The 24,151-nt window shown below is 41.2% G+C and overlaps 1 protein-coding gene across 2 annotated transcripts; it reads left to right on the top strand.

Moving 5' to 3' along the window:
* The first annotated feature begins 384 nt into the window (after positions 1 to 384).
* On the top strand, positions 385 to 8,175 carry LOC143395090 (acyl-coenzyme A thioesterase 1-like). Of its 2 annotated transcripts, XM_076849901.2 has the most exons (4): positions 399 to 954; positions 3,179 to 3,381; positions 5,628 to 5,840; positions 5,929 to 8,175. In XM_076849901.2, the coding sequence occupies exons 1-4, from the start codon at positions 498 to 500 to the stop codon at positions 6,247 to 6,249; spliced, it is 1,194 nt and encodes a 397-aa protein (XP_076706016.2). In that variant the 5' UTR covers positions 399 to 497; the 3' UTR covers positions 6,250 to 8,175. The 2 variants fall into 2 exon arrangements, with proteins under 2 accessions (XP_076706015.2, XP_076706016.2); XM_076849900.2 differs by having other exon boundaries at positions 385 to 954; positions 5,628 to 8,175.
* Positions 8,176 to 24,151: the final 15,976 nt, after the last annotated feature.

Here is a 24,151-nt window from a genome sequence, read left to right as displayed (position 1 = left end):
ATTAAGGAGCAGGGTCAGGCAGGACCATATGCAATCGGACTCCATAAGCATCAACCTGCTCTGGAAAGAGCTCCAGGTACCAGGAGCTCTAGAAAAAGGCTTGGTAAGGAATTAAGAGATAAGGAGGGCTGGGCTGTGTGTCTCACAGATCACCTGATACACGATTGCCCGGGATGCCTTTGCAAAAATTCAGATTCGTGCAACTGTATCTCTTTCAATCTTTCAGCTTCAGCAGTCGTATTAGTAAGTCTCTTTCCACACTCACCACATGGATCTTCTGATTGACTTTGCACTTAGCAGGCATTCTTCCTTTCAGAAAGCTTTGAATTTGCACAAAGAAGCCTCACACAGCGACTTGGAGGGTGTCCCAAAGGCGAGCCAATGGGAGTAGTGCGACTGGTCCCGTCTGCGTCGGCTTCCCCGGGTGGAGTAAAGAAACCTGCCCCACACCCCCAGGCGGTTCAGAGACCATTCTCTCATTTTCTCCCTTGATCCGGATGGCTGCGACTCTGATCCTGCAGCCCGCGGGCGGCTGCCGCTGGGAGGAGCCGGTGCACATCGCTGTGCGCGGCCTGGCCCCCGAACAGCCGGTCACGCTGCGCGCGTCCCTGCGCGACGAGAAGGGCGCGCTCTTCCAGGCCCACGCGCGCTACCGCGCGGACGCGGAAGGCGAACTGGACTTGGCGCGCGCGCCCGCGCTGGGCGGCAGCTTCACGGGCCAGGAGCCCATGGGGCTGATCTGGGCCATGGAGCCTGATAAGCCGTTTTGGCGCCTGGTGAAGCGGGACGTGCAGACGCCCTTCGTGGTGGAGCTGGAGGTGCTGGACGGCCACGAGCCCGACGCCGGGCGGCTGCTGGCCCGCGCGCTGCACGAGCGCCACTTCGTGCCGCCCGGGGTGCGGCGGGTGCCGGTGCGCGAGGGCAAAGTGCGGGCCACGCTCTTCCTACCTCCAGGTGAGCCTCCACTTGGCCTTTATTGTTCCGGTCTAGCACTGTCTCTTGTCTCCGTGTTATTTCGACTAAGAAAGAGGTAGATCCCAACATCCCAGAGGTCCGTGTTAAGAAGATAGCAATGGAATAAAAAGCTGCCTGGGGAGGTAGTCCTGATGCTCCAAATCTGAGATTCTTCAAATCTAGGCTCAGTTATAAAGACATCATAAGGAAAGGGCAAAGACACTTCTAATAATTTTTAAAAGCCATTGTAGGTAGTTTCAATTTTTCGGTGTTCTTTTAAAAGTTTCTCAGTTTTACAACTTTTCTTCCCATTCCCATAGTATGTTAAGATTTATGTAAATTAGCAGTTGAATAGGAGGAAGTTCACTTTCTGGAGTTTATTGGGTGTTTATATACATAAAGTTATTGGTCAGTGAAAAAAAAAAAGAAAGGATGCTTTCCCTCATTAGTAATGAAGGAGATGCAAAAATAAAACTATAGAATGCATCTCATAATCTCAGGAGTGGCAAAGATTTAGAAGTCTAACATGACCAATTGTTGCCAAGTACCTGGAGGAGAGAAACTCACATTCGCAGCAGAAGCAGTCACAGTTTTCAGCTACTCTGGTCACAGTGTTCAGCTACTGCAGTTACATAGTTGAATATGGCTTTTTACTTGTTCTGGTACATGTGCACCCAGAGGCATGTTGTTTGCTAACAGCCCGAATATCCACCAACAGTGGAAGTGATGGATAGGTGGAGCTGTGTTTTGAGCAAAGTGAATGAACCACAGCTGCAATAATCAACATGGACTAGTGTTCCCCACAGGTTAGGTGAAACAGTCAAACCCCAGGAGAACATGTTCAGTATATTTGCACTGAGATAAAATTCAAAAGACAGGCAAAAGGAGCAAAATGTTGTTTAAGGTACATATGTACATATATAAGTGGTGATATTACCAAGAAAACTGGCAGGTGATGGTGGCCCAGGAGGATGGGATGTTCTAGGCCAGTCTCAGCAATTTAGAGAGATCCTGTCCAAAAAAAAAAAAAAAAAAAAAAAAAATGGCTGGAATATACCTCAGTGATGGATCTCCCCCTGGGTTCAATCCTCATTATGTGTGCGTGTGTGTGTGTATAAATGCATACTTGAACACACACATGTACATATCAAGAAAACTGAGAGAAGGGGAGATAGGGAAGGAACAAAAAGATTCGGGGAATTACAATGTATGAGTACTGAACTATTTCCTAAACAGAATGGTGCCTAGCAAGTGTTTGTTATGTTTTTCTGTAAACTGTGTATATGAAAGAGAGATTTTCTTATTATACAATGGTGAAATTATATGTGTAATCATGCAGAATGAAGCTTTTTATTTTTTATTATGGGGTTGAGGATTGAACCCAAGGCCTGGTACCTCCTAGTCAAGTGCTCCACCTATATACTCCCAGCCCCAGTAAGTAGCATTTTGAATCTGTGCCCATTGGCTAATCAGACTGCCTTTGAGACTTACTGACCTGTTCTGTGTGATGCAAAACATGGATATAGAACAGTTTATATTCATTCATCAGTCGAAACACATTTGTTTGCAGTTTGTGGCGATTATACAAGGCTGCTACAAACACTTACACACAAGTTTTTGTGTGAAGATGGTTTTTATTTCTCTTGGGTAAAGACGTAGGAATGGGATTTGGGGATCATATGGGAAGAATACATAGGCCTTCAGAGGAAACTGCCAACTGATTTCTTCACAGACTGCACTATTTTGCATCACAATTAGCATTGTATGACAGTTCCAGTGGCTGTGCATTCTCTAGCAGTTGGCATTGTCCAATTTTGGGGATTAGGGAAGGCCATATGTTTGTTGCTCTTATTGTTCATTTGTGTGTGTGTGTGTGTGTGTATATATTTTTTTTCAATGCTGTTACACCCAGGGCATCACTCATGCCAGCCAGTTGCTGTATCATGGGGCCATAAAGTGTTTTTGATCTCAAAAGAAATACAAAGTCTTTGTGAAAATCCGTGGGGCTTTTTTGATACAGAGGGGAATGTGGATTTAGCCTAGGCCACTCTCTGGATGTTTGGATACCAGAGGTCTTTAAGCATTTTTGATAGTGGAAAAGTTTTTCATCTCCCAGTAGGTAATATATGGCTTTTGACGGCACTGCAAAGACTTAAAAGGATGAGGAGATAATCCTTGCTTATTTTATAACTCCCTTTTCTGTTCTGTTTTGTTTCTCCCCAAGAACCTGGGCCCTATCCTGGGATTGTGGACCTGTTTGGACTTGGAGGTGGCCTTCTGGAGTACCGAGCTAGTCTGCTGGCTGGCAAGGGTTTTGCTGTGATGGCTCTGGCTTATTATAACTATGATGACCTTCCCCGGAGCCTAGAGACTGTGCACCTGGAGTACTTTGAGGAAGCTGTGAATTACCTGCTCCATCACCCTGAGGTTAGATCTCTTCTTAGTTTTGTAGGCTGCTCCCCACCTCATGCGTGCTTTAAGTTTCCCAGAAGTCAGCCCATTCTTGGGGGCCTCTCCTAACCTAGCAGCCACTGCTTTGCATAGGCACTTCTCAGTGTGCAGTTCTACATTATCACATTTCCTGTTAGTAAAGAGCTTGCTAGTTGGTATTCTGGAATTCTGAGTTCCAGTTTGTTTTAGTATTTCATAGGGTACCTTTGAGAACCTTGAGATCGACAGGAAGTAAATGGTAAGAAGAAGCCATGACCTTCCCCAGGAGGTGTCTGCTTGCAAGTCTTTGTGCTCAGCCACCTTCTCTCCCCCATAGCCCTGTGAGAGCACAGGGATAGCCTTAAAGGGGGAAATTGACAGCCAACACCTGGGTTCCTGGAATAGTTTATGGTTTTTAGACTCAGTGTAGCCAAGAATGAGGAAGCAGTCCTTGCTAATTTTAAAATTGAATCAGGGCACAATATGGATGGAAGCACTGGAGTTCTTAGAAAAGGTTATGTGGTTGGGCGTGGTGGCACACACCTGTAATCCCAGAGGCTCAGGAGGCTGAGGCAGGAGGATCACAAGTTCAAAGCCAGTCTTAGCAACTTAGCAAGGTTCTAAGTAACTTAGTGAGATCCTGTCTCAAAAGAAAAAAAATTTTTAAAAAGGCTGGGGATGTGGCATGTAGGTCATTGATTAATCGTCCCTGGGTTCAACCCCTCCAAAAGAGAGAGAGAGAGAGAGAAGAAAAGAAAGGTAATATGACTAGGCACCGTGATGCACACCTATAATGTAAGCAATTCTGGATGCTGAGGCAGGAGATTGCAAGTTCAAGGCCAGCCTGGGCAATTTATTGAAACCCTGTCTCAAAATAAAAAATAATGGGCTGGGGATATGACTTAATGGTAGAACACCGCTGGGTTCAATCCCCAGTTCCACACAGACACACACACCCTCACACCAATTATGTAGTTCTTAAAGCAATCAGAAAGTATATATTATACACACTCACACACACACACACACACACACACATACATATATATATTTAATTGTAGATGGACACAATACCTTTATTTTGTTATTTTATTTTTTTATATGGTCCTGGGGATCGAACCAAGTGCCTCACACTTGCTGGGCCAGTGCTCTACTGGTGAGCCACAACCCAGCCCCAGAATGCATATATTTTAAAGATCAGAAAACACACTTTCTCATGTTCTCTCCTCGAAGGGCAAGGAAGCTCCTTTTCTGAGGATTTGTTTCCTCACTCAGGAGAAGGGCCTTAAACAGGCCAGGCTACTCCTGCCTCACTATGTGTGACTGCACAGGACTCCCTGCAGTTCCCAGAGCACGGGCTCTCTTCCCTATGCTTGTGCCATGGCATCTGCTTGGAATTCTCTCTTCACCTCCTTTTCCTGTCAAAGAATCAGTTGATTAAAAAGGTTATACAGGATGGGCTGAGGTTGTGGCTCAGTGGTAGCGCTCGCCTTGCACGTACAAGGCCCTGGGTTCGATCCTCAGCACCACATAAAAATAAATAAATAAAATAAAGGCATTGTGTTCAACTACAACTAAAAAATAAATATATTTTTAAATTTTTAAAAAATATATTTTTAGTTGTAGTTGGACTCAATACCTTTATTTTATTTATTTATTTTTATGAGGTGCTGAGGATCGAACCCAGCGCCTCGCACATGTTAGGCAAGCACTCTATTGCTGAGTCACAGCCCCAGTCCTCTAAAAAATAAATATTAAAAAAAATAAGTTATAAGAGCCAGGTGTGGTGGTACATACCACTAATCCCAGCTACTCAGAGGGCAGAGGCAAAGAGATCTTAAGTTTGAGGCCAGCCTCAGCAGCTTAGTAAGGCCCTAAGCAACTTTAAGAGACCCTGTTTCAAAACAAGAAAGGGTTGTGGATGTAGCTCAGTGGTAAAATGCCCCTGGGATGAACCTTAGTATCAAAATAATGATAATAACAATAATAATTATTATTATAATAACAAAAAACAAAATGATACATGGTGTAGTGGAAACAGTTACAATATCAAAATAATAATAATAATAATTATTATAATAACAAATAAAATGATATATGTGTAGTGGAAACAGTTACAATCTGGAGAATAGATAGAGCTAGATTCAGGCTCAGGTCCACCCAATTTCCCCTGTGGGCACTGTTCACTCTATTACACTGTTGGTAAATTCACTCTTCTTCTTTTTCTTCTGTCTCATTTTCAGGTAAAGGGTCCAGGGATTGGGCTGCTTGGGAATTCCAAAGGAGGAGAACTCTGCCTTGCCATATCTTCTTTCTTGAAGGGCATCACGGCTGCAGTCATAATCAATGGCTCTGTGGCCGTTGTTGGGGCAAGCATACACTACAAGGACGAGACGCTGCCCCCTGTGGGTATCGTGAGAGATCGAATCAAGATGACCAAAGATGGCATCAAGGATGTTGTGGAAGCCCTGAAAAGTCCTTTGGAAGACCAGAAGAGCTTTATTCCCGTGGAGAGGTCTGACACCACCTTTCTATTCCTTGTAGGTCAGGATGACCACAACTGGAAGAGCGAGTTCTATGCTAATGAGGCCTCTAAACGCTTGCAGGCCCATGGGAAGGAGAAGCCCCAGATCATCTGTTACCCCCAAGCAGGGCACTACATTGAACCTCCTTACTGGCCCCTGTGCAGGGCTGCCCTGCATATCTTGGCAGGTGGTCCTATCGTTTATGGAGGGGAGCCCAGGGCTCATGCCATGGCCCAGCTGGATGTATGGGAACAACTCCAGACTTTCTTTCACAAACACCTGGGTGGTAAGAGTTAAGGAGGGCTCTTCCAAAAATTTAACCAATTATCTGAAGGTTTGAAAGATAAGACTTAAGTATATTCTAAGAACACCAGTTAAAGTTAGTTCATGTGATTAGAGGAAATAACTCCTCTAAGTTGCATACTGTTCTCTTTAAATATTACTATTCAAAATAGTGTCTATCCAAGGGCTGGGATTGTAGCTCAATGGTAGAGCACTTGCCTAGCATGCACAAGGCCCTGGGTTTAATCCTCAATACCTCAAAAAAAAAAAAAAAAAGTGCCTATCCAAAAAATGATATCAGAAATGAAAAGGGAACCATAAGTATATACACATTTATTAAATTAAAAATTGGACCATTACAGGGGCTGGGGCTGGGGCTCAATAGTAGAGTGCTTGCCTAACATGTGTGAGGCACTGGGTTCAATTCTCAGCACCACATATAAATAAATGAATTAAATAAAGGTCCATCAACAACTAAAATTATATTTAAAAAAAGAAAAAATTGGACTTACAGACAAAGCAATTTCTTAAGATACTGCCCACACAGCAACAAAAAAGGATCTTGAGTAGGGGCCATAGGAGATTCAGAAAAACACAAACATTTTTAAGCAAGGCTGGGGCCAGGTGGGATACTACCCTCTGATGGAGGAATAGTAACATAGAACTAGCTCATCATGTTTATTATATAGGGTCTCATTATCAGGAAGTTTAACTACATAAGCTTTGTAAATTGTTCAAGGTTTGTGAGTTATGAAGAGGCTTCTTTGTGTACTAAAAAGTTACAGAGCTAGAAACATTTTTGTGGTTATCTTGCTGTTACAGTGTTAGGAACTTCCTGCTGCTATCCTGCTGTACCCAGAAAACCCACTATATTAGAACATGTGATAACTATTGATGTCAGAGCTGAGTATCAAGGTTGTTCACATCCTCACCTTTTGGCAGGGACTATTTACCAGGCTTGGCTTTTGCCTACACTGCAGGGGCAGCCAATAACCAGGGCTCATTCACTCTCCACGTCTCTCCCTTTTTTATTTTTTAACTGCAACTCATGCATGTCTGCTCAGAGGTGTTTGAACTGGGATTGGATGAGCTTGCCTGGGACAAAACAACAGAATTAAGAGTAAGAAAACAAACCCTATGAGATACCATGCAGTATGTTTTAGCATATTTTAAGAATTGAAAGCATTTACATCATTTAATACCTTTTTTGCAAAACTGGAAGTGATACAATGGGAATTCTACTTTCCTGTGTAGCTTAGAGGTAATCGTGCAGTTATAAGAGATCTAAACTAACATTGTTATGATTCCAAATTCCTAATAGATGCATCTTTATCTTTTTTTAATCCCATTGGAAGCTATCATATAGAATAGGTAATAAGTGACATGATATTGTAATGGTTGTCTGACATTAAGACTTTGTATCTGATCACCCAAGGCCATTACAATAACCTCTAGTGTATTTAACTTAGCTTTGAGTTTATTATCATAGCCTCTTCTGATTCTGGTCTCATTTCCCCTTCTGATTAAGGGAACCCTTACTGCTATAAGGGGAAACAGGGGATGACTGCTTTGGCTGCTTCAGGCTGAGAGGGAGTGATGTGGATCAAGCAGTTTGGGTTTGTCTTTTAGGAAAGTTTTGGGTCAGTCTATTGGTCCGTGGTAAAAGTCTGGTTTGGAAAGAACTGGTTATATAGTCATTTTTGAGGTTGGTGTTTCTATGAGAGCAACAAGAAGTCATGAGTACTGGAATGAAAGAGTCCTTTAATTAGGTTAAAAAAATTATTCTCATTGACCCTAAATATGTTTTCTTCCAGTGGTCCTTGCTCATGGAGTCATTAAAAAAGAGAAAGGAGCCACTGCATGATTTATGGGGCTTTGACTTCTTTTTATGTTGTTTTACGGTTTATAATGGTACTTTTAATTTAGACTGAAATATGTAGCCGCTTTTTAAGGTAATAAATCTATTTTGATTGTCAAGAAACAATGATAGACATTGTGTTGTTTTTATGCCAACACCAGCGAAATCATAAAAGAAAACAAACAACAACAACAAAAAACCTAGGCTTAAAAAAACAACCTGGCTCCAACCATAGAGTCCAGCTATCCCTGCCCAGGATGATTACAATACTGTTAAAAGGGCTTTGCCAAAGGTCATCTGGTTTCTACTTTTTAGCTCCCATGTGACTTATTTTGCTTTTTTAGGCCATGATCCTCAACTATCTGATTTCAGAAGCCAGGGGAACCTATGCCCTTCTAGGGGAAGACAGTTGCTCCTACATTAATACCTCTAGGAAAATAATGAAAACATCAAAGTCTTAAAAGACACATTGCCATCTTGGAAAAAATGAAAACAAAACTGAGGCATGGCCATGGGGTGGTCTGTTATCTCAGATTTTTCTTTTTCTTTTTTTTTTTTTTAAGAATCTTTTTTTATATACATATTTATTTTTTAGTTTTCGGCGGACGCAACATCTTTATTTGTATGTGGTGCTGAGAATCGAACCCGGGCTGCACGCACGCCAGGCGAGCGCAGCTACCACTTGAGCCACATGCGCAGCCCTCAGATTTTTCAAGACTGGATTGGAGGGTCCAGGCCCTTACTCAGCCCTTTGCTCTCAATTTTAGTTCTTGTGACACTTCTTATTTTTTTCCCTAGTTTATTTTACCTGCTAATATAAATGTGAATCTTCCAGGCTAAAGCAATTTCAAATCCAGCTAATGTCCATGCAGGGTTTCCAAGCACTATCCCCTGACAACTTTCATTTGTCTGTTAACCCATCTTCTTCTGCACCCTCTTTGAACCCGAGAGTGAGAGATTCTCATTCCTCCAGGAACATGCAGGACAGCACCCATACCAGAGGGGCCCTGCTCCCATGATCCGCTCAGATTAAGGAAAATAAAATCTCTCAGCAGGGAGTGAGACAGCTAAACAAGTCCTTCATCTATGGGGGTTAACAAGTGGGCCAGTCTTCAAGGCTGTGAAGATAATACCCCTGGAGATGGGAGATTGGAAAGTCAGCTTGGCCTTGAGAGAGTATATGGTCAGCAGAGCTACCAAGAAGGCAGAACAAGGAGAAACAAGGCAAACCTGCTGCTCGGCACGGCTGTGCATGTAGGTAATTCCAGCTACTCAGGAGCCTGAGGTAGAAGGATTGAAAGTTCCTTGCCAACTTGAGTAATTTAGTGAGAACCTGTCTCAAAAAACAAACTGAGGATGTATTTCAGTGGTAGAGTACCCCTGGGTTAAAAACAAACAACAACAACAACAAAAAAAAAAACTAAGATAATCATCTGACCTAATAATATTAGGACATTCCAGGTGTTAAGGTCCAAGACATGTATAATCTAAAGTTACCTTTACTTGATTTGCATTGTACACATCACACTCCAGTGTGGAAATTTCAGATAGTAATGATATAATTGTTGCATGAAGAAGTATCATGAAATAGAGTCCAGGTACAACCCAAATTCCACCTCCACAGGTGCTGATATCAAGAGACCACCTCTGTGTCTCCCCCTAGCTGCCATGCTATGTATCTTTGTCCTTTGATTGAGTCAGCCTGGGACTTCTGATCCCACATGCTGCCTCCCTTTTGCATACTAAGCTTGCTCCTGTGCCAATGCTTTCATCTGATTCTTCTGATAGACAGCACAAGAGCCCATGGAGTTAATAGTAACATCATTTGGAATTATCCCTTTTTTTCCCAATTATTTCAGTTTTACTATATTCAGTTCTAGCAAATAAATCAAGGTCCAAACAGGATTTATTTCACATGAATATATTAACTGGATTTTTTGGGGGAGGGTCAAATAAATAGGCAATTCTCTTTAAATAATCATCTTCTCACTTCCTGAGTGGCCCATCAAGAGCAAATCTTCAAGCATCCAGGGGACATGAGGCTTAAAAGGAAGGGGACAGGCAGAGGGGCTGGCATAAGCTATGATCAGTACTCAGGGTTGGGGGGCCCTGGTTTCCAGCCAACCTGCAGCCCTCAAATGGCATGCTTGGATGGACATGCACTCTGGCCCCAGTTGAGAAGCCCCTTGTAGAGGGAGGAGAGACTAGAGGGAAAACAAATTCCAGAAACACTAGTAATGGACAGAAGGGCTTCCTTCCCAGCCAGTGGGCCTGCTGCCACCCAAATCCTGGAGGCTCATAGTAAAGCTCTGAAGTCAGAAATGGTAACAGATGGCCAGGGACAGGGAAGATAGTGGGTATGACTAGGCCAGACCTGGCTGAATGGAATGGGGTTGACAGTCAGATGAGACAGTGACCTTCCAAGGCCAGGCATGGACCAATGGAAGGAATGTGAGTCAGACCTGGCAGTGCCTGTTGGCCCACTGGGAAGACATGTGGTGGTCTGAGGGAGCTCAGGAGGCTGATGCAGAATGCTGAGCTGACCAGGGGCTGGACTGCAGTGGAGGAGGTGGCCACAGAGTCCCTCTGTGAGAGGGAGCTACTAGAGTGAAACAGGAACAAGAGGATGACCTGGGGCTCCTGAGCTGAGCCCCAGAGGTGGTGAGAGGGGCTGAGTGGGCTGAGCTAGTGTGGAAGCTGGGTTGCCTGTCCAGAGGCCAGGGATCCTGCCTTCCCAGACCCGGGGAAGAACATGGTCTGTCTCTGGCATCCTTCCTGGTGATTTGATATGTACAGGAGTCACCAGTATACACCTGATAGAGTAAATGTCTCCAACTTCCCAGTGTGAGTTGAAACTAGGGCAAAAGTCTTGGCAAGCACCCAACTAGGTGACTGAAAGGATCAAAGTTCTGAAAAGTCAGCCAAGAGAGGGCTCTCCAGTGTAATGAGGAAGCTCTTTACCCTGAGAGCCAGTGGCTGCTTTGAAAACCCTGCCTTCCCTGAATCTAATCTCCCTAAATGTTGGGAGCTCTCCCTTCAAGACTAAGAATGAGGCCCTTGAAAGGAGAGGCATGTGGGGGCTGGGGTTGTGGCTCAGCTGTAGAATGCTCGCCTAGTACATGGGAGGCCCTGGGTTTTGTATTCAGCACCATATACAAATAAATAAATAAAGATATTGTGTCCAATTACAACCAAAAAATAAATATTAAAAAATAAAAATAAAAAAAAAAAGAAAGGAGAGGCATGTGACCAATAACCCATTACATTATCTTTTTCCTCTGGAGAAACTGTCTGCCTCAGTTCTGATGCTCTGAACAAAAAGCACAGTCAAAAAGTATTTCAGATACAAGACCATACAAAATGAAAATTCCTATAAACCTCAAGCCACTGGGAAAGTCTAGTGTTTGAGAATATGGAGGAGGAAGGCTTTAACCAGTGAGCTAGAGCCAATCCCGACCCAACTGAATGGTGAAAAAGCTGTAGGACCCTCTCAGAAACCTTCCAGGAGCGTCATATCTGGTTAACCAGGAAATTCTACTCTAGATAGGGGAAGAGAGTTTGTCTAAATAGAGGAAGCGGGTCTCACATTTTGTTAGGGACACAGAAACGAATACATGGTCTATTTCTGGAGTTACTATATCACAGATCCAGGTATGAGGCTCAGGCTTCAAGTCACGGGACAGCACTGACCATTGTGTGGGGCCACCCTCCTCTCATGGGGACAGAGCACTTTCTACAGCTACTGATTCTCTGCAGATCACGGCACCCCTGACAGCTGGCCTGACACCACCTACTTCTTCCATGGAGCTCCCAGGACAGAACGCCCCAGAGGAAGGGGCTCTGAATGGCCCATGGCAGGCCACCTCCTCAACTGCTTTTCCCTCCTGTGTCAAAGGGCCACTCCGTGTGTCTCCATAGCAAGCTGGGCATCAGGGAGGGGAGGCAGGATCTGCCTTTCTGATATCTGAGTGTCCATTTCAATTTCTGTGTTGGTGGCTACAGCCGCCCGGGTCAATTCTTTGCAGATGGTTATGTGTTTAAAAATCTGTAGCTGCAGTTGCTTCATTAGGTAGAGTGGGGGAAAGGTCACCGAACTAGGAGAACTGGCTCCTGATCTGATGATGTTTTTTTGTTTGTTTGTTTGTGGTGTTTTGTTTTTTTTTTTGCCATATTTTTGCACAGCAGAACCCTATAAACCAGTGAGAGGTGATGGGGGATTAAGAAGACACAACAGATATTTATAAAGAGAAAGCTGTCAGAGGTGGGACACCTTCCCCTGATGAAGGATCAGTGACCCAGAGCTAGCACAGCATGTTTATTATGTAGGTTTTATCATCAAAAGGTTATTTGTAGGAAAGTTTCTGCAAAGTAGGCAGGCTTGAAGGTCACAGAACTTGGAAGGTATTGTGCAAATTCAACAGCTTTCTGAATGAAAGAATGTCTGCTAAGAGCAATGTCTAACCAGGTGATCCATGTGGTGAGTTTCAAAAGAGAAATACAAAGACCACTGAAGCGGAAAGATTAAGAAAGGTACAGTTGCAGGGAGTTGCACCATTGTTTAAAGAGTTCATGCTCTTACCCGTCCCAGTCCTAACAAACCTCTACAACTTTTTCATATTTCTCTCCCATTTTTCTCTTTCCTAACAGTCATGTTAAAGGGTGATGAGACCTGCAAAGTGACTGTTGATCATGTAGTACTTCTGTGGCTCTCTGGAAGCTCCCAACCAGGACTAGCATGGCTGAATTCCCAGACGCTATCCTTGTGAGTGTGCCCCCCCCCCCATATTCATTCTCTCTCTTTCTCTCTTTCTCTCTCTCCACCTTAGAGAAGGAGACCCTTCATACTCTCCGAGTCCACTTTGGTAAATGATGCCTGGTATGTGACCCAAAAAGACCCCACTCTTGGCTAGGTTTTTGCTGCCTCATTGCTACATGGACGGAGCAAGGACCTGTACTGGGGTGCTTTCTTGGTGTTGGAGGCATCCTCCTTCTAATCCTATCCTCTTCAATTCCTCCCTTCTCTTACACACTTAGACCTCCAGATCAGAGGCTGCTTTTTTGCCATTTTCTTCCTGCATGCAACACCAGCCTTCTCATTCTTCAGAGAGATAAGATCTCTTTCTGGTCTCTTGAAGAGGTACCTTGTCTGAGACCCTCACTCATCTGGACCCCAGTGGTCCCTCCCCACTGAGATTGTAGAAGGGGATGTTCTTTCATTCTCTGTTGGAACTGCTGACTGGTGATGTGAGGTATCACCAGATGCTTTGATCTCATCCGCCATGCTGATCAAACCTCTCCAATATGAGGGCTACTCCCCCATAGGTTGTCTCATAAATAATTTTAAGTACCTTAAAACTAGATGCCTCAATAGGCTGAAAACTCTTATTGGGCCATAATCTAAATTAGACAACTTGTCCATGGCCCCAATTTGGAATTTGGGACCTTGATCCAAAAATTCTCCAGGATTTAGACAATTTCCTCCAATGAAATGGCAAATGGCCTGAGGTTCCTTACCGCCAAGCTTTCTTTTACCTTCACTCAAACCCCTCATTATGCCAGCCCTGCTCTGCCTTGCAACTAATCCTGCTGACTCACAACTCTCTTCCTCATTCACTGCCCCAGAAATAGCTGATAAAGCCCTCCTTACAGGTCCCAGGGTCTCTTTCCCAACTCATCCAACCCCCTACTCAAACACCACACTACAATCCTCCTTAATTCCCTGGCCTCCTGGGGGTACCAGGTACAAGCCCTGGGAGTCCCTAAAAGTCAGGGAATATCTGCTGCCCCATTGCTTTCCTATGCAAACAACTAGACTCAGTCTATCCTGGCTGGCCCCAATGCCTCAAGGTTTTAGCTATAGCAATCCTCCTCATCTCTGAAGTCAACAAATTTACCTTCTGTCAACCCGTCACTTTACCACACACTCCCTCTCAGATCTCCTCAGTTGTTGAGAGCTATGTATAAATTATGGGTTTGTTTGAGCCATTAGGGTAGGGAAGCTGCTTTTCTGGGAACTCCTGAGAGAAATTCCCCAGTTGAAGAAAGCCCAGATGATGCTGGTATCCTGCCTCAGCTCACAGTCTCAGGATCAAACCCAGCTGCCCGGAGATGGGTGTAACCTGCGAAGCACCCAACAACCTATTTACTGAAAGACCCCTGCCACGCTGAAACCTTATCCCTGCCACGCTGAGAGCTTTGATGTTCTTTCTCTTAAATAGAGGATTGGGGTCTTTTTCAGTGGTCCAGTTCCAGTTCCTATTAGGGCTGGAAGACCCATCAGGCTCTCCTCTTTTCAATATAAATTCTGGCTTTCTTTATTTCTTACTGATTACTTCATACCTCTTATTTTCCTAAGTGGCTCACACCTCTGAGCAGGAATCTGCCCTACGAGGGTGCTGGTTACCCCAGCATTCAGTCATCGCTCATCCCCAAGCCAGAATCTAATTACTGCATGCACATCTCCTTGGACTACCTTCCTGCAAGAATCCTCATTAAACCTGCAAAGAGAAAAACCCTCTTCTCCCAGCAAAAAACTCTTCTGCCCCTGTGGTTTCTCACTCTTGTCCTGACCCCTTGACTTCTTAATGAACCCTTTATATATATAAAAGACCAATCACTTCCTGACTCCCCAGACCAGTTCATAGTTGGAAGCTCCCCAAAATAGCTCCTTTACCTTCAGGCTATGCTGTAATTTGAGGTAAAACTACTGTGAGTTCTTCCTTCATCCTAACCCAAATAATTGAAGCCTCCCCTCCACCCTCAGGCACAACTTCCCAACAGGCTACTAGTGGTCCTCATTTGAGCCTTATCACTAGCCAGGGACAAATCAATCATTTTTTTTTTTACTAATTCCAAATATACCTATAACATTATTCACTCTGACATCTTAATTTGGAGGGAGCAAAATTTCTTCAGAGAGGAACAACCATCCTTAATACTGACCAAACAAGTTCCTCTCTCTCTCTGGTCATCACTCTCAACCATCACAAACTCCTAATCCAGTCTTAAACTCTATTTCTACAAAGCTCCAATTTACCCCTGATGAAACCAAAGCTCTGTTATCCTGTAAAGGTGAAATTTTTAAGCTGATTCTAAGCCCAGAGCCTGAGTAAAAGTGTAAAAGATCAGACATTGTGAAGTTTCTAAACTGCAAGGCTTGGGTTGTAAAGTAAAAGACCATTGTTATGTTTATTACTGTTAAATTCCTCTGCTACTCCAGGAGCCTGTGATCTCTGTAGCTGTTAGGACAATACCGGAACTGCCCAGTAAACATTCTCACTGACTCCTCTGGTGGTCTGATAACTTGGGACTTTGAGTAGTCCGGTGCGTAGGCACCTCGGGCCCAGAACCAATCAGTTTAAATGTTCACCCCGCTTAAAAGTAACCAATCACCCCCGTCCAATCTGTTCCCGCCAGTGAATGTGCTAATCATGACTCAGAGTTGTTGTTTAATTTTCCCGCGCCTCCTGATGATTTGTTCTGATGTATGCATGCTTCTTTACTAGAGTAATTACAGTTCACTTTACACCTAGCATTTCCAATTGCACAGACTCCTGTATTTAAGTCATAATGTGAAAGTCTGATAAGCTCTATTTTAATTTCTAACACTTTAAATCTAATAGAAACTTAATAACATCTGTAGCATTGCCTCATACCTGTAGAGAGCTATCTATAAACAGCTACAAGTTCTCTTTTTTCTATTTTATGTATGTGTGCACACCTGTGTATTGTGTTGTTGTGTCTACATTGTGCTTGCATCCATATATCATGTACATGGTATCAAAATGGGCATATAGATAAGAGAGCACTCAAAAATCAAAATTTTAAAGAGAAATGGATCCAAATACCTTTAAATTCATGTGAAGACATCTTTAAAATTACTAACCCACAAGTTTTGCTAGGTGGTCAGACAATTAACAGAGTGTTGCTTTCTATAAAATGTTTAAAATGTAATGTTCATTGTTTCTAGGATTTTTCTTCAATAGAGAAGAGACAGCTAGTACTGTTAACTACACTTGTCTGATGTCTTGGTTTTTATAGTTAAAAATGAGTAAATTAGATTTAACATCAACATCAATGGGATTAATCATAAATATGTTTGTTAGAGGAGACATCTCATTCATTTACAAAGTTAAAGTGCTAAAACATCAACTACTAAATATAAAATCATGTACTCTTGAATTCTTAAATTCCATAAAGTAATATGTAAACATTAAATGTGTTTTTATAAATTGGTAAGTAAAAAATAAGTTTAAGATTGCTTTTTTAAGATTGTTTCTGGGTCTTCACTAAAGCCAGGTTACTAAGAGTTCAAGTTCTAACAGGTTGCAATTCTATATGCAAAGAGTCCAAAAAGTTTCAGCTGTGTTTCTTTTTTTTTTTTTATTGGTTGTTCAAAACATTACAAAGCTCTTGACATATCATATTTCATACATTAGATTCAAGTGGGTTATGAACTCCCATTCTTACCCCAAATACAGATTGCAGAATCACATCGGTTACACATCCACATTTTTACATAATGCCATATTAGTGACTGTTGTATTCTGCTACCTTTCCTATCCTCTACTATCCCCCCTCTCCTCCCCTCCCATCTTCTCTCTCTACCCCATCTACTGTAATTCATTTCTCTCCTTGTTTTTTTTCCCATTCCCCTCAGCTGTGTTTCAGTTAAAGTACTGTAAATAGCATAAAGCATTTCATCTCATTAAGAGGCGTAATTGGGGGCTGGGGCTGTAGCTCAATGATAAAGCGCTAGCCTCAGACATGTGAGACGCTGGGTTCAATCCTCAGCACCAAGTACAAATAAATACAAAGAAAGATATTGTGGGGCCAGGGAAGGCTTTTTCCTAAAGTCAAATATTAATGTACTGATATAAACCAAAGTTTAATCCCCTACAAGTTAAAGTAACAAGGATTTCTTAAAACATTAATCTGCTCTTATCTATTCTCAATTTTCCTAAATGTATTCATATCTTCCAACATTACAAATCTTTAAAGTATGGGTTAAGAAGAACTTTTACCAAAATGGTGCTCTTCAAAGTAAAGTTTAAAGTAAAGGTTTGGTATTATAAAAATATATTTTTTAGTTCATAGCTATTATACTGCATTTTGTATTTTCCTTGTAAATCTTAACTATTATCTGTTAGTGTCTTTCAAAAAAACAACTTCTAATATAACAACCTTATTTATTTGAGATAATAGGTTATCATCTACATTAAAGGTTAAACCCAGTACTTTTACTTTAAAACTAATAAAACTTGGGCTGGGGATGTGGCTCAAGTGGTAGCGCGCTCGCCTGGCATGCGTTCAATCCTCAGCACCACATACAAACAAAGATGTTGTGTCTGCCGAAAACTAAAAAATAAATAATAAAAAATTCTCTCTCTCTCTCTCTTAAAAAAAAAAACTAATAAAATTGGCTTGCTGGATATTTAAGACCTTGGAGACTAAATTTAAGGAATAAAAGGGCCAACAAAGAAAATAGCCAATATTTGGCTCTTGCCCTCTGAGGTCAGCTTGAAGCCAGGGAACAAAGGGACTTCTCTAAGGGCTTTGTGACTCTGGACCACATGACCTTCCAATCAGAGAAATTAATGAGACCCTGGAGAATGAAAAAGTCAACTAGTGCACATGTTGCGAAGAGGAAAGTAACTGGAGAAGGAGATATCCCTGATGCTTCCAAGGGAAGCCTCACAATCAAGGAGACCCTGACCCATCCTGGAAGATGGTGCTAAAGGAACTCAGAGGCTGCTCACAAGTTCCCAAGAGTGATCCCCCTGAGGGAACTCAGCTGACTCTTAACAATAGATAAGAACAAGGTTAATTTGACCAGCGTGGTCTTAGCACCTAGCAAAAACAGTTAAAATGAAAGTAGAGCCATACCTGTGCATTTAAAAGAATAGACAATAGTTCATTTTTTTAAATATTATTTTTAGCTGTAGTTGGACACAATATCTTAATTTCATTTTTATGTGATGCTGAGGATCAAATCCAGGGCCTTGCACATGCTAGGCAAGCACTCTACCACTGAGCCACAACCCCAGCCCTCCCCCCACAATAGTTCCTTTAATGGAATTTAAGACATACACCTGTATCAGCCCCATAGCTTCCCAGATTCTGAGGCATTTTTCCTCTGTAAGGCTACCAAAAATTGGACTGGTCTCTGTATCTTGTCTTCCTTACTCCTCAAATTGACATTTTACCTAACAACCAAAACCTGTTCATTCCAATCACAGAATACACCAGATGTAGGAGAGGCCTCCAAATTATTCCCTTCCTCATAGGGCTAAAATTTTCTGCTGGGATTGACACAGGAGCAGCAGGATTGGGAATCTAAATTCATTACTATAAAAAGTTACCCAAACAGGTTTTTGAAGACATCCAACAGGTTGCTGACTCAGTACTGACCTTGACTCCTTGGCATCTAGTCCTGCAAAACCAGTCGGGGAAGAATGCTGATTCTATGTCAACCCATCAGGATTGCAGAGAGCCAAGGTTAAACAGCCCCAGGACTGCCTGAAACAGCAGAGACAAAGAACAGCTGATTACCTGTAGTTCTCATTGGGGGATCTAAAACAGTGCAACTCCTGGCTACTCCCTCTTATACCCCCCTTAATATTCACTTTTCTCATAATAATCTTTCTTCTCTGTATGTTTTAAATATTTTTTTTAGCTGTTGATAAACCTTTATTTATTTGTATACGGTGCTGAGAATCAAACCCAGTGCCTCACACATGCCAGGCAAGTGCACTACACTGGAGCCCTAGCCCCAGCCTCCTCCTCTGTATTCTTAATTTGATACAGAAACAGCTTCTTAGTAAGGTGACTTGTTTAGCTCATACTGCCTCCTAAGAACCCATCAAAGCCATTTTCTTCCTGAGCTTACAATTTGACACTTGGAAACAACAGAGAGGAGACTTTGCCTATGATGACCTTGAAGCTCCTTCTATACACACCCTTCTTCAGCCTCAACTTCAGGACCTCTGTATTCTCTTCTAGAACTCTGAAAAGGCAGGGTGGTACCCTTAATTCACCCCTTTTCAGGAGAAAGCAGCCCAACAGGATATTGATGCTGCTATTCATTATCCCCTCTCAGAGTCTGGAATGAAGTATATGGAAAGGAATAACCCCCAGGGAGAAAAGGACACTGGGTCTCTGGCAGAGAAGGAAAACAATGGACTCTGGACTTTCACAGTTTCCCAGCAACAATGGGCTTAACTTTCATAATTTCTCATTCTCCTTGACTGCCCAACCAGAACATTTTGCTGTGATTTAATCTAACTAAACCTATAAAATCCAGACCCCTATTGTAACCAGCTGCCATTTTCTTTCTTGAAAACGTGCTCTTGTGCTTAGTAAAGCCTTGTTGCTCTGTGGAGGTCTGTCTCCATTTCTTTTACTTTCTTTTTTATTTGCTTTTATAAGGAAAGGGAAAAGACACTTCTATTAATAATTTTTTAAAGCCATCTTTAGGTAGTTTCAATTTTTCAATGTTCTTTTAAAAGTTTCTCAGTTTTACAACTTTTTTTCCCATTTCCATAGTACATTTAGATTTGTGTAAATTGACAGTTGCAATAGGAGAGAGTTCACTTCCTAGTAGCTGGGAATCTAAGGAGACTATTGGAGTTTTTATATACATAAAGTCACTGGTCAGTGAAAAAAAAAAAAAAAGAAAGGATGTCTAGCCTCATTAGTAATGAAGGAGATGCAAAATAAAACTAGAATATATATCACAGCCTCAAGAGTGGCAATGATTTAGAAGTCTGACATGACCAATTGTTGCCAAGTACCTGAAGGAAAGAAACTCACATATGCAGCAAAAGCAGTCACAGTGTTCAGCTACTTTGGGAAAGAATTTACCTGCAGTGACCTAGTTGAATATGGCTTTCTACTTGTTCTGGTACAGTGCACCCAGAGGCATTTTGTTTGGAAACAGCCCAAATGTCTCCTAACAGTGGAAGTGATGGATGGATGGAGGCATGTTTTCCAGTGTTAGGTGAAACAATCAAATCCCAGGAAACACATTCGGTGTCTTTGCATTGAGATAAAATTTAAAAGGCAGGCAAGAGAAGCAAAATGTTATTTAAGGTACATCTAAGTGGTGATATTGTCAAGAAAAGTGGCAGACCATGGTGGCCCAGGAGGATGGGACATTCTAGGACAGCCTCAACAATTTAGAGAGATCCTGTCCAAAAAAAAAAAAAAAAAAAAAAGGCTGGAGGTTGTACCTCAGTGGTAGATGGCCCCTGGGTGCAATCAATTGCAAAATTAAATATATATACACACACACACACACACACACACTCATATACACATGACATTACCCTTGTTAATAATCCTGTGGCCAAGGATTATCTCAAATATCTTAGGTAATCCTAATTTTTTCCTTTAAAAAATTTCTCTTGCCTCAACCTCTTTGAATGTGCTAGTGATTTAGTGTGACACACATAGCTCTATTGCAATCCTATTCTATTACAAATAAATACCATTATTCTTTGGAGAACCTCTGATTCTTACTTAATTTGACACATTTGGTGTCAGAAGTGGGAACTAAACCAAGACCACCTTTGGAGGGAATTCCTCACTTCAGGAACCAGGTTTGATACCAAAATCAAATGTGTCATTCTATTCCCACATCTTGTCTTTTTCTGTCCTGGTGAGTCTTTTCTCAGCTTGATCCCCACTCTTTTTGGTAGAGGCGCTCTGCTGACTTTATTTGTAATCTGGCTTGAATAAGGCTTCCTTACAGAAAGGACCTTGTATCCCTTTGAGGAATAACCACAAAGATTTTTTATTATTTTTTTCTTCTTGTCTTTACTGCGAAGCCTATTTTCACATAAGGACATCGTTTTTTTTTTTTAAATTTTTATTGTTGGTTGTTCAAAACATTACATAGTTAGGACATCGTTTTGATAAATTTCCAGGAATTTATATTCTTTGAAGATTTCAGATCTCTCTAGTTGTTTTCTTTTTGTTCAGCACACTTGGTTTATTTTGTTTGATCTGCTGGCCTAATTTAAAATCATCCTGTGAGGGCTGGGGTTGTGCATCGCACGCATGAGGCCCTGTGTTCAATCCCCAGCACCACATAAAAATAAATAAATAAATAAAAATAAAGATATTGTGTCCATCTACAAATAAAAAATAATAATAAATCGTCCTGTGAGCATTTTCATTTTGGTTTGATTATTATACATGTTTATAAGTTATTTGGTTTTTAACTCATTTTTTTTCTCCCAACTTATTTTTGAAAATTTCTATGAGCAAAAATTAACATTCTAAGTGGTGCACACGAGGTATAGAATTCAAAGCCACTAGGGCAGCTACCACCATTTCTGAGAAATTCTAATATCTGAAGATAAACACTCCTTTGTGATGATTCCCTAGTCATAGGAAAGCAAAACTGTCCTTAGGAACCTGTCATGCAGTCTTTGTGCAAATAGGGAACCTTGGTTAGGGTAGGCAAACAAGGGAAAAATCTGTCCAACAAGCAAAATATTTGCCTATGCCCTTTCAATTCCCTGACAGCGCTTATAGGATTTTCTTTACTCTTGAGAGGATAAGAAACAAAAATGGGACACCTAAATTCTAAAGCACCCAAAGAAGTTTCCTCTTCGGAACTCCAGCCAGCTGTATTATGGTCCCTTCTCAAGTGCATTATTATTATTATTATTTTATCCATGCAAAATGGTAATTCTCAAACTGCAATTATGGAGTTAATATGAAAAATCTTTTTGTTAGGTAGTAGCTAACAATGAGCAGAGAAATGCATGGCAAGGTCAACAAGCATTCTTTTAGCTGCTTTAGGGTCTTCTTTAAACTACTTTCAAAATAGATGAGAAAGCAAAGGGTGGCTGTTAATTGTAGAAAATAAACAGAAGCAAAGGAGCTAATGGTAAAATATGTCAAAAGAAAAGGATTAATGGGACGAACTCTTGACAGGGCTCATTGAGGTTGGTTTAAAGTGTCTCTACTTGTCTGGGAAGGAAGATTCCTTTAGTAGCACAGGCACACTAAGGTGACTTCTGACCAGTCACTGACCTCAGTGCCCATGTTAACATGGATTGGCTTATAGATGAAGCTCCCTCAAATGGGATGGCCACCATGACAGTTCTGGAGAGGACCAACTAAGGTCAAAACTCCACTGCTGGATGGAGGAGTCGAACACTTGATTGGAGAAAGCTACTGAAGGAAGAGCCCAGTTCTCCTGCTAATCATCAAAAGTAATACATTTGGAGACAGCATTGTTTCCTTTGCGGTTCCTTCCCTGCTTAGAGACAGTTCACTCTGTACTGAGAGTGCTCTGTGCTCGAGCCTCACTTTGCTCTTATTTCACTTTCTCCTCACTTTTTCTTTACTTCCACTTATAATGAAGTTCTCTTGCACGGCTTTTGGTGTCTGACTTTGAATTTTCTTTCATTGGAACACAGAACCAAGGTTTGGAGTTACAGCTCCCTGCTTTCCTATGACATTTTTAGCTCTTTATCACTATTTTTTCCCTGCCTATTTAATGTTGACTTTTTCATTTATGTTGAAGTAATGAGAAATTGAAATTAAAATACAACAAAGACTGCTTGAAAGTTTTTCTTATAGCACTTCAGGCAACACAAGAAAAGGAAATAATTTTCAAATTAATGGTTTCACAACTCCTAGCAAGCTGTATGGTATCCTAGACTCTAAGAGTCATCCATTTTGAGTTCTATAGCTTTTTCTTTTCTTTTTCTTTTTTTTTTTAAGAGAGAGGGAGGGAGAGAGAGAATTTTCATAATTATTTTTTAGTTATCGGCAGACACAACATCTTTCTTTGTATGTGGTGCTGAGGGGAACCTGGGCCGCATGCATGCCAGGCGAGTGCGCTGCCGCTTGAGCCACATCCCCAGCCCAGCTTTTTCTTGACTAATAATGGCTTAGGGTGACAAAGTGGTTCTGTTTTGTTTTGTTTTTGTTTTCCCCAAATTACCTTTATAACTTCATCAAAATCTTAGAGTAATAATAAAAGATCTCTCTGTCTATAGAATTTTTTAAAAATTACTTTTTCTGCCATGTTGGCCAGAAAAATATCCAAGAAAATAAATGCAAAAAATCTTTCAAAATCAATTTCTAATTTCAATACCTAGAAAAATTTTTTCTTTTAATTTCTTTTAAACTTATTTTTAAAGACCTTTTAATTTATTTTAATAAATCTTCTAATTTGTGAAAAGAGAAAGTTTTTATATGAAAAATAATTTAGTGTGATAGAAAAATTTTTGTCCTAGAGTAGAATACTAGATTGTTCAAGAATGGGAAAAAAGAAATACAGGTAAAATCAAAGGTTTAAATAGTTGTCAGGTATCTGAGGGAGTCACAAAAGGTATATGAAGGATAATTTAATGAAAAGAAAAATCTGTGTGATCAATTTGGCTACAATTATAGGAAAATTATTTGTAGGTTTTTCTAAACAATGGACACTAATACACTGATATAAGACCAGAATCTAAGTCATTATGAATGAAGCAACAAGGTTTTCTTGAAATATTTGTCTTCCATTATAACAAATTTGCAAGAGGTTTTGATTGTTAATTCTGATATCTATTTTTTTCTTCAGCTTCTTTGAGTTCTATAGCTTTTTCTATAGTACAATTTCTATTGATGACTTTTTAAAAAAATTTGTTGTTTTTATTTTTTTATTTTTTATTTTTTTGTTTTTCGATATACATGACAGTATGGTGTATTTTGACATACATACATGAGATGCGACTCATTCCAAATTTGATCCCATTCTTGTGGTTGAACACAATGTGGAGTTACAATGGTCATGTATACTTATATGAGAATAGGAAAGTTAAGTCTGATCCATTCCACTGTCCTTCCTATTCCCATACTGCATCCCTTCCCTTTTCTCCCCTTTGTCCAATCCAATGAATTTCTAAACTTCCCCTCCCTGTCCTCCCTTCTTATGGATTAGCATCCACATATCAGAGAGAACATTTGACCTTTGATTTTTTGAGACAGTCTTATTTTACTTAGTATGATAGCCTCTGTTCCATCCATTTACCTGCAAATGCCATAATTTCATTTTTCTTTATGGCTGAGTAATATTCCATTCCAAATTATATTTTTG

Source organism: Callospermophilus lateralis, chromosome 3, assembly GCF_048772815.1.
Source record: "Callospermophilus lateralis isolate mCalLat2 chromosome 3, mCalLat2.hap1, whole genome shotgun sequence".
Lineage (NCBI taxonomy): Eukaryota > Metazoa > Chordata > Mammalia > Rodentia > Sciuridae > Callospermophilus > Callospermophilus lateralis.
The sequence above is the reverse complement of the archived record's forward strand: the minus strand, read 5'-3'. Positions and strand labels throughout refer to the sequence as shown.

Excerpts from the sequence above, each read along its gene's own strand:
- LOC143395090 (XM_076849900.2), top strand. The coding sequence starts at position 498 with ATGGCTGCGACTCTGATCCTGCAGCCCGCGGGCGGCTGCCGCTGGGAG. Across the intron at positions 955-3,178 it reads CACGCTCTTCCTACCTCCAG|AACCTGGGCCCTATCCTGGG; the intron begins GTGAGCCTCCAC and ends TTTCTCCCCAAG. Across the intron at positions 3,382-5,627 it reads ACCTGCTCCATCACCCTGAG|GTAAAGGGTCCAGGGATTGG; the intron begins GTTAGATCTCTT and ends TCTCATTTTCAG.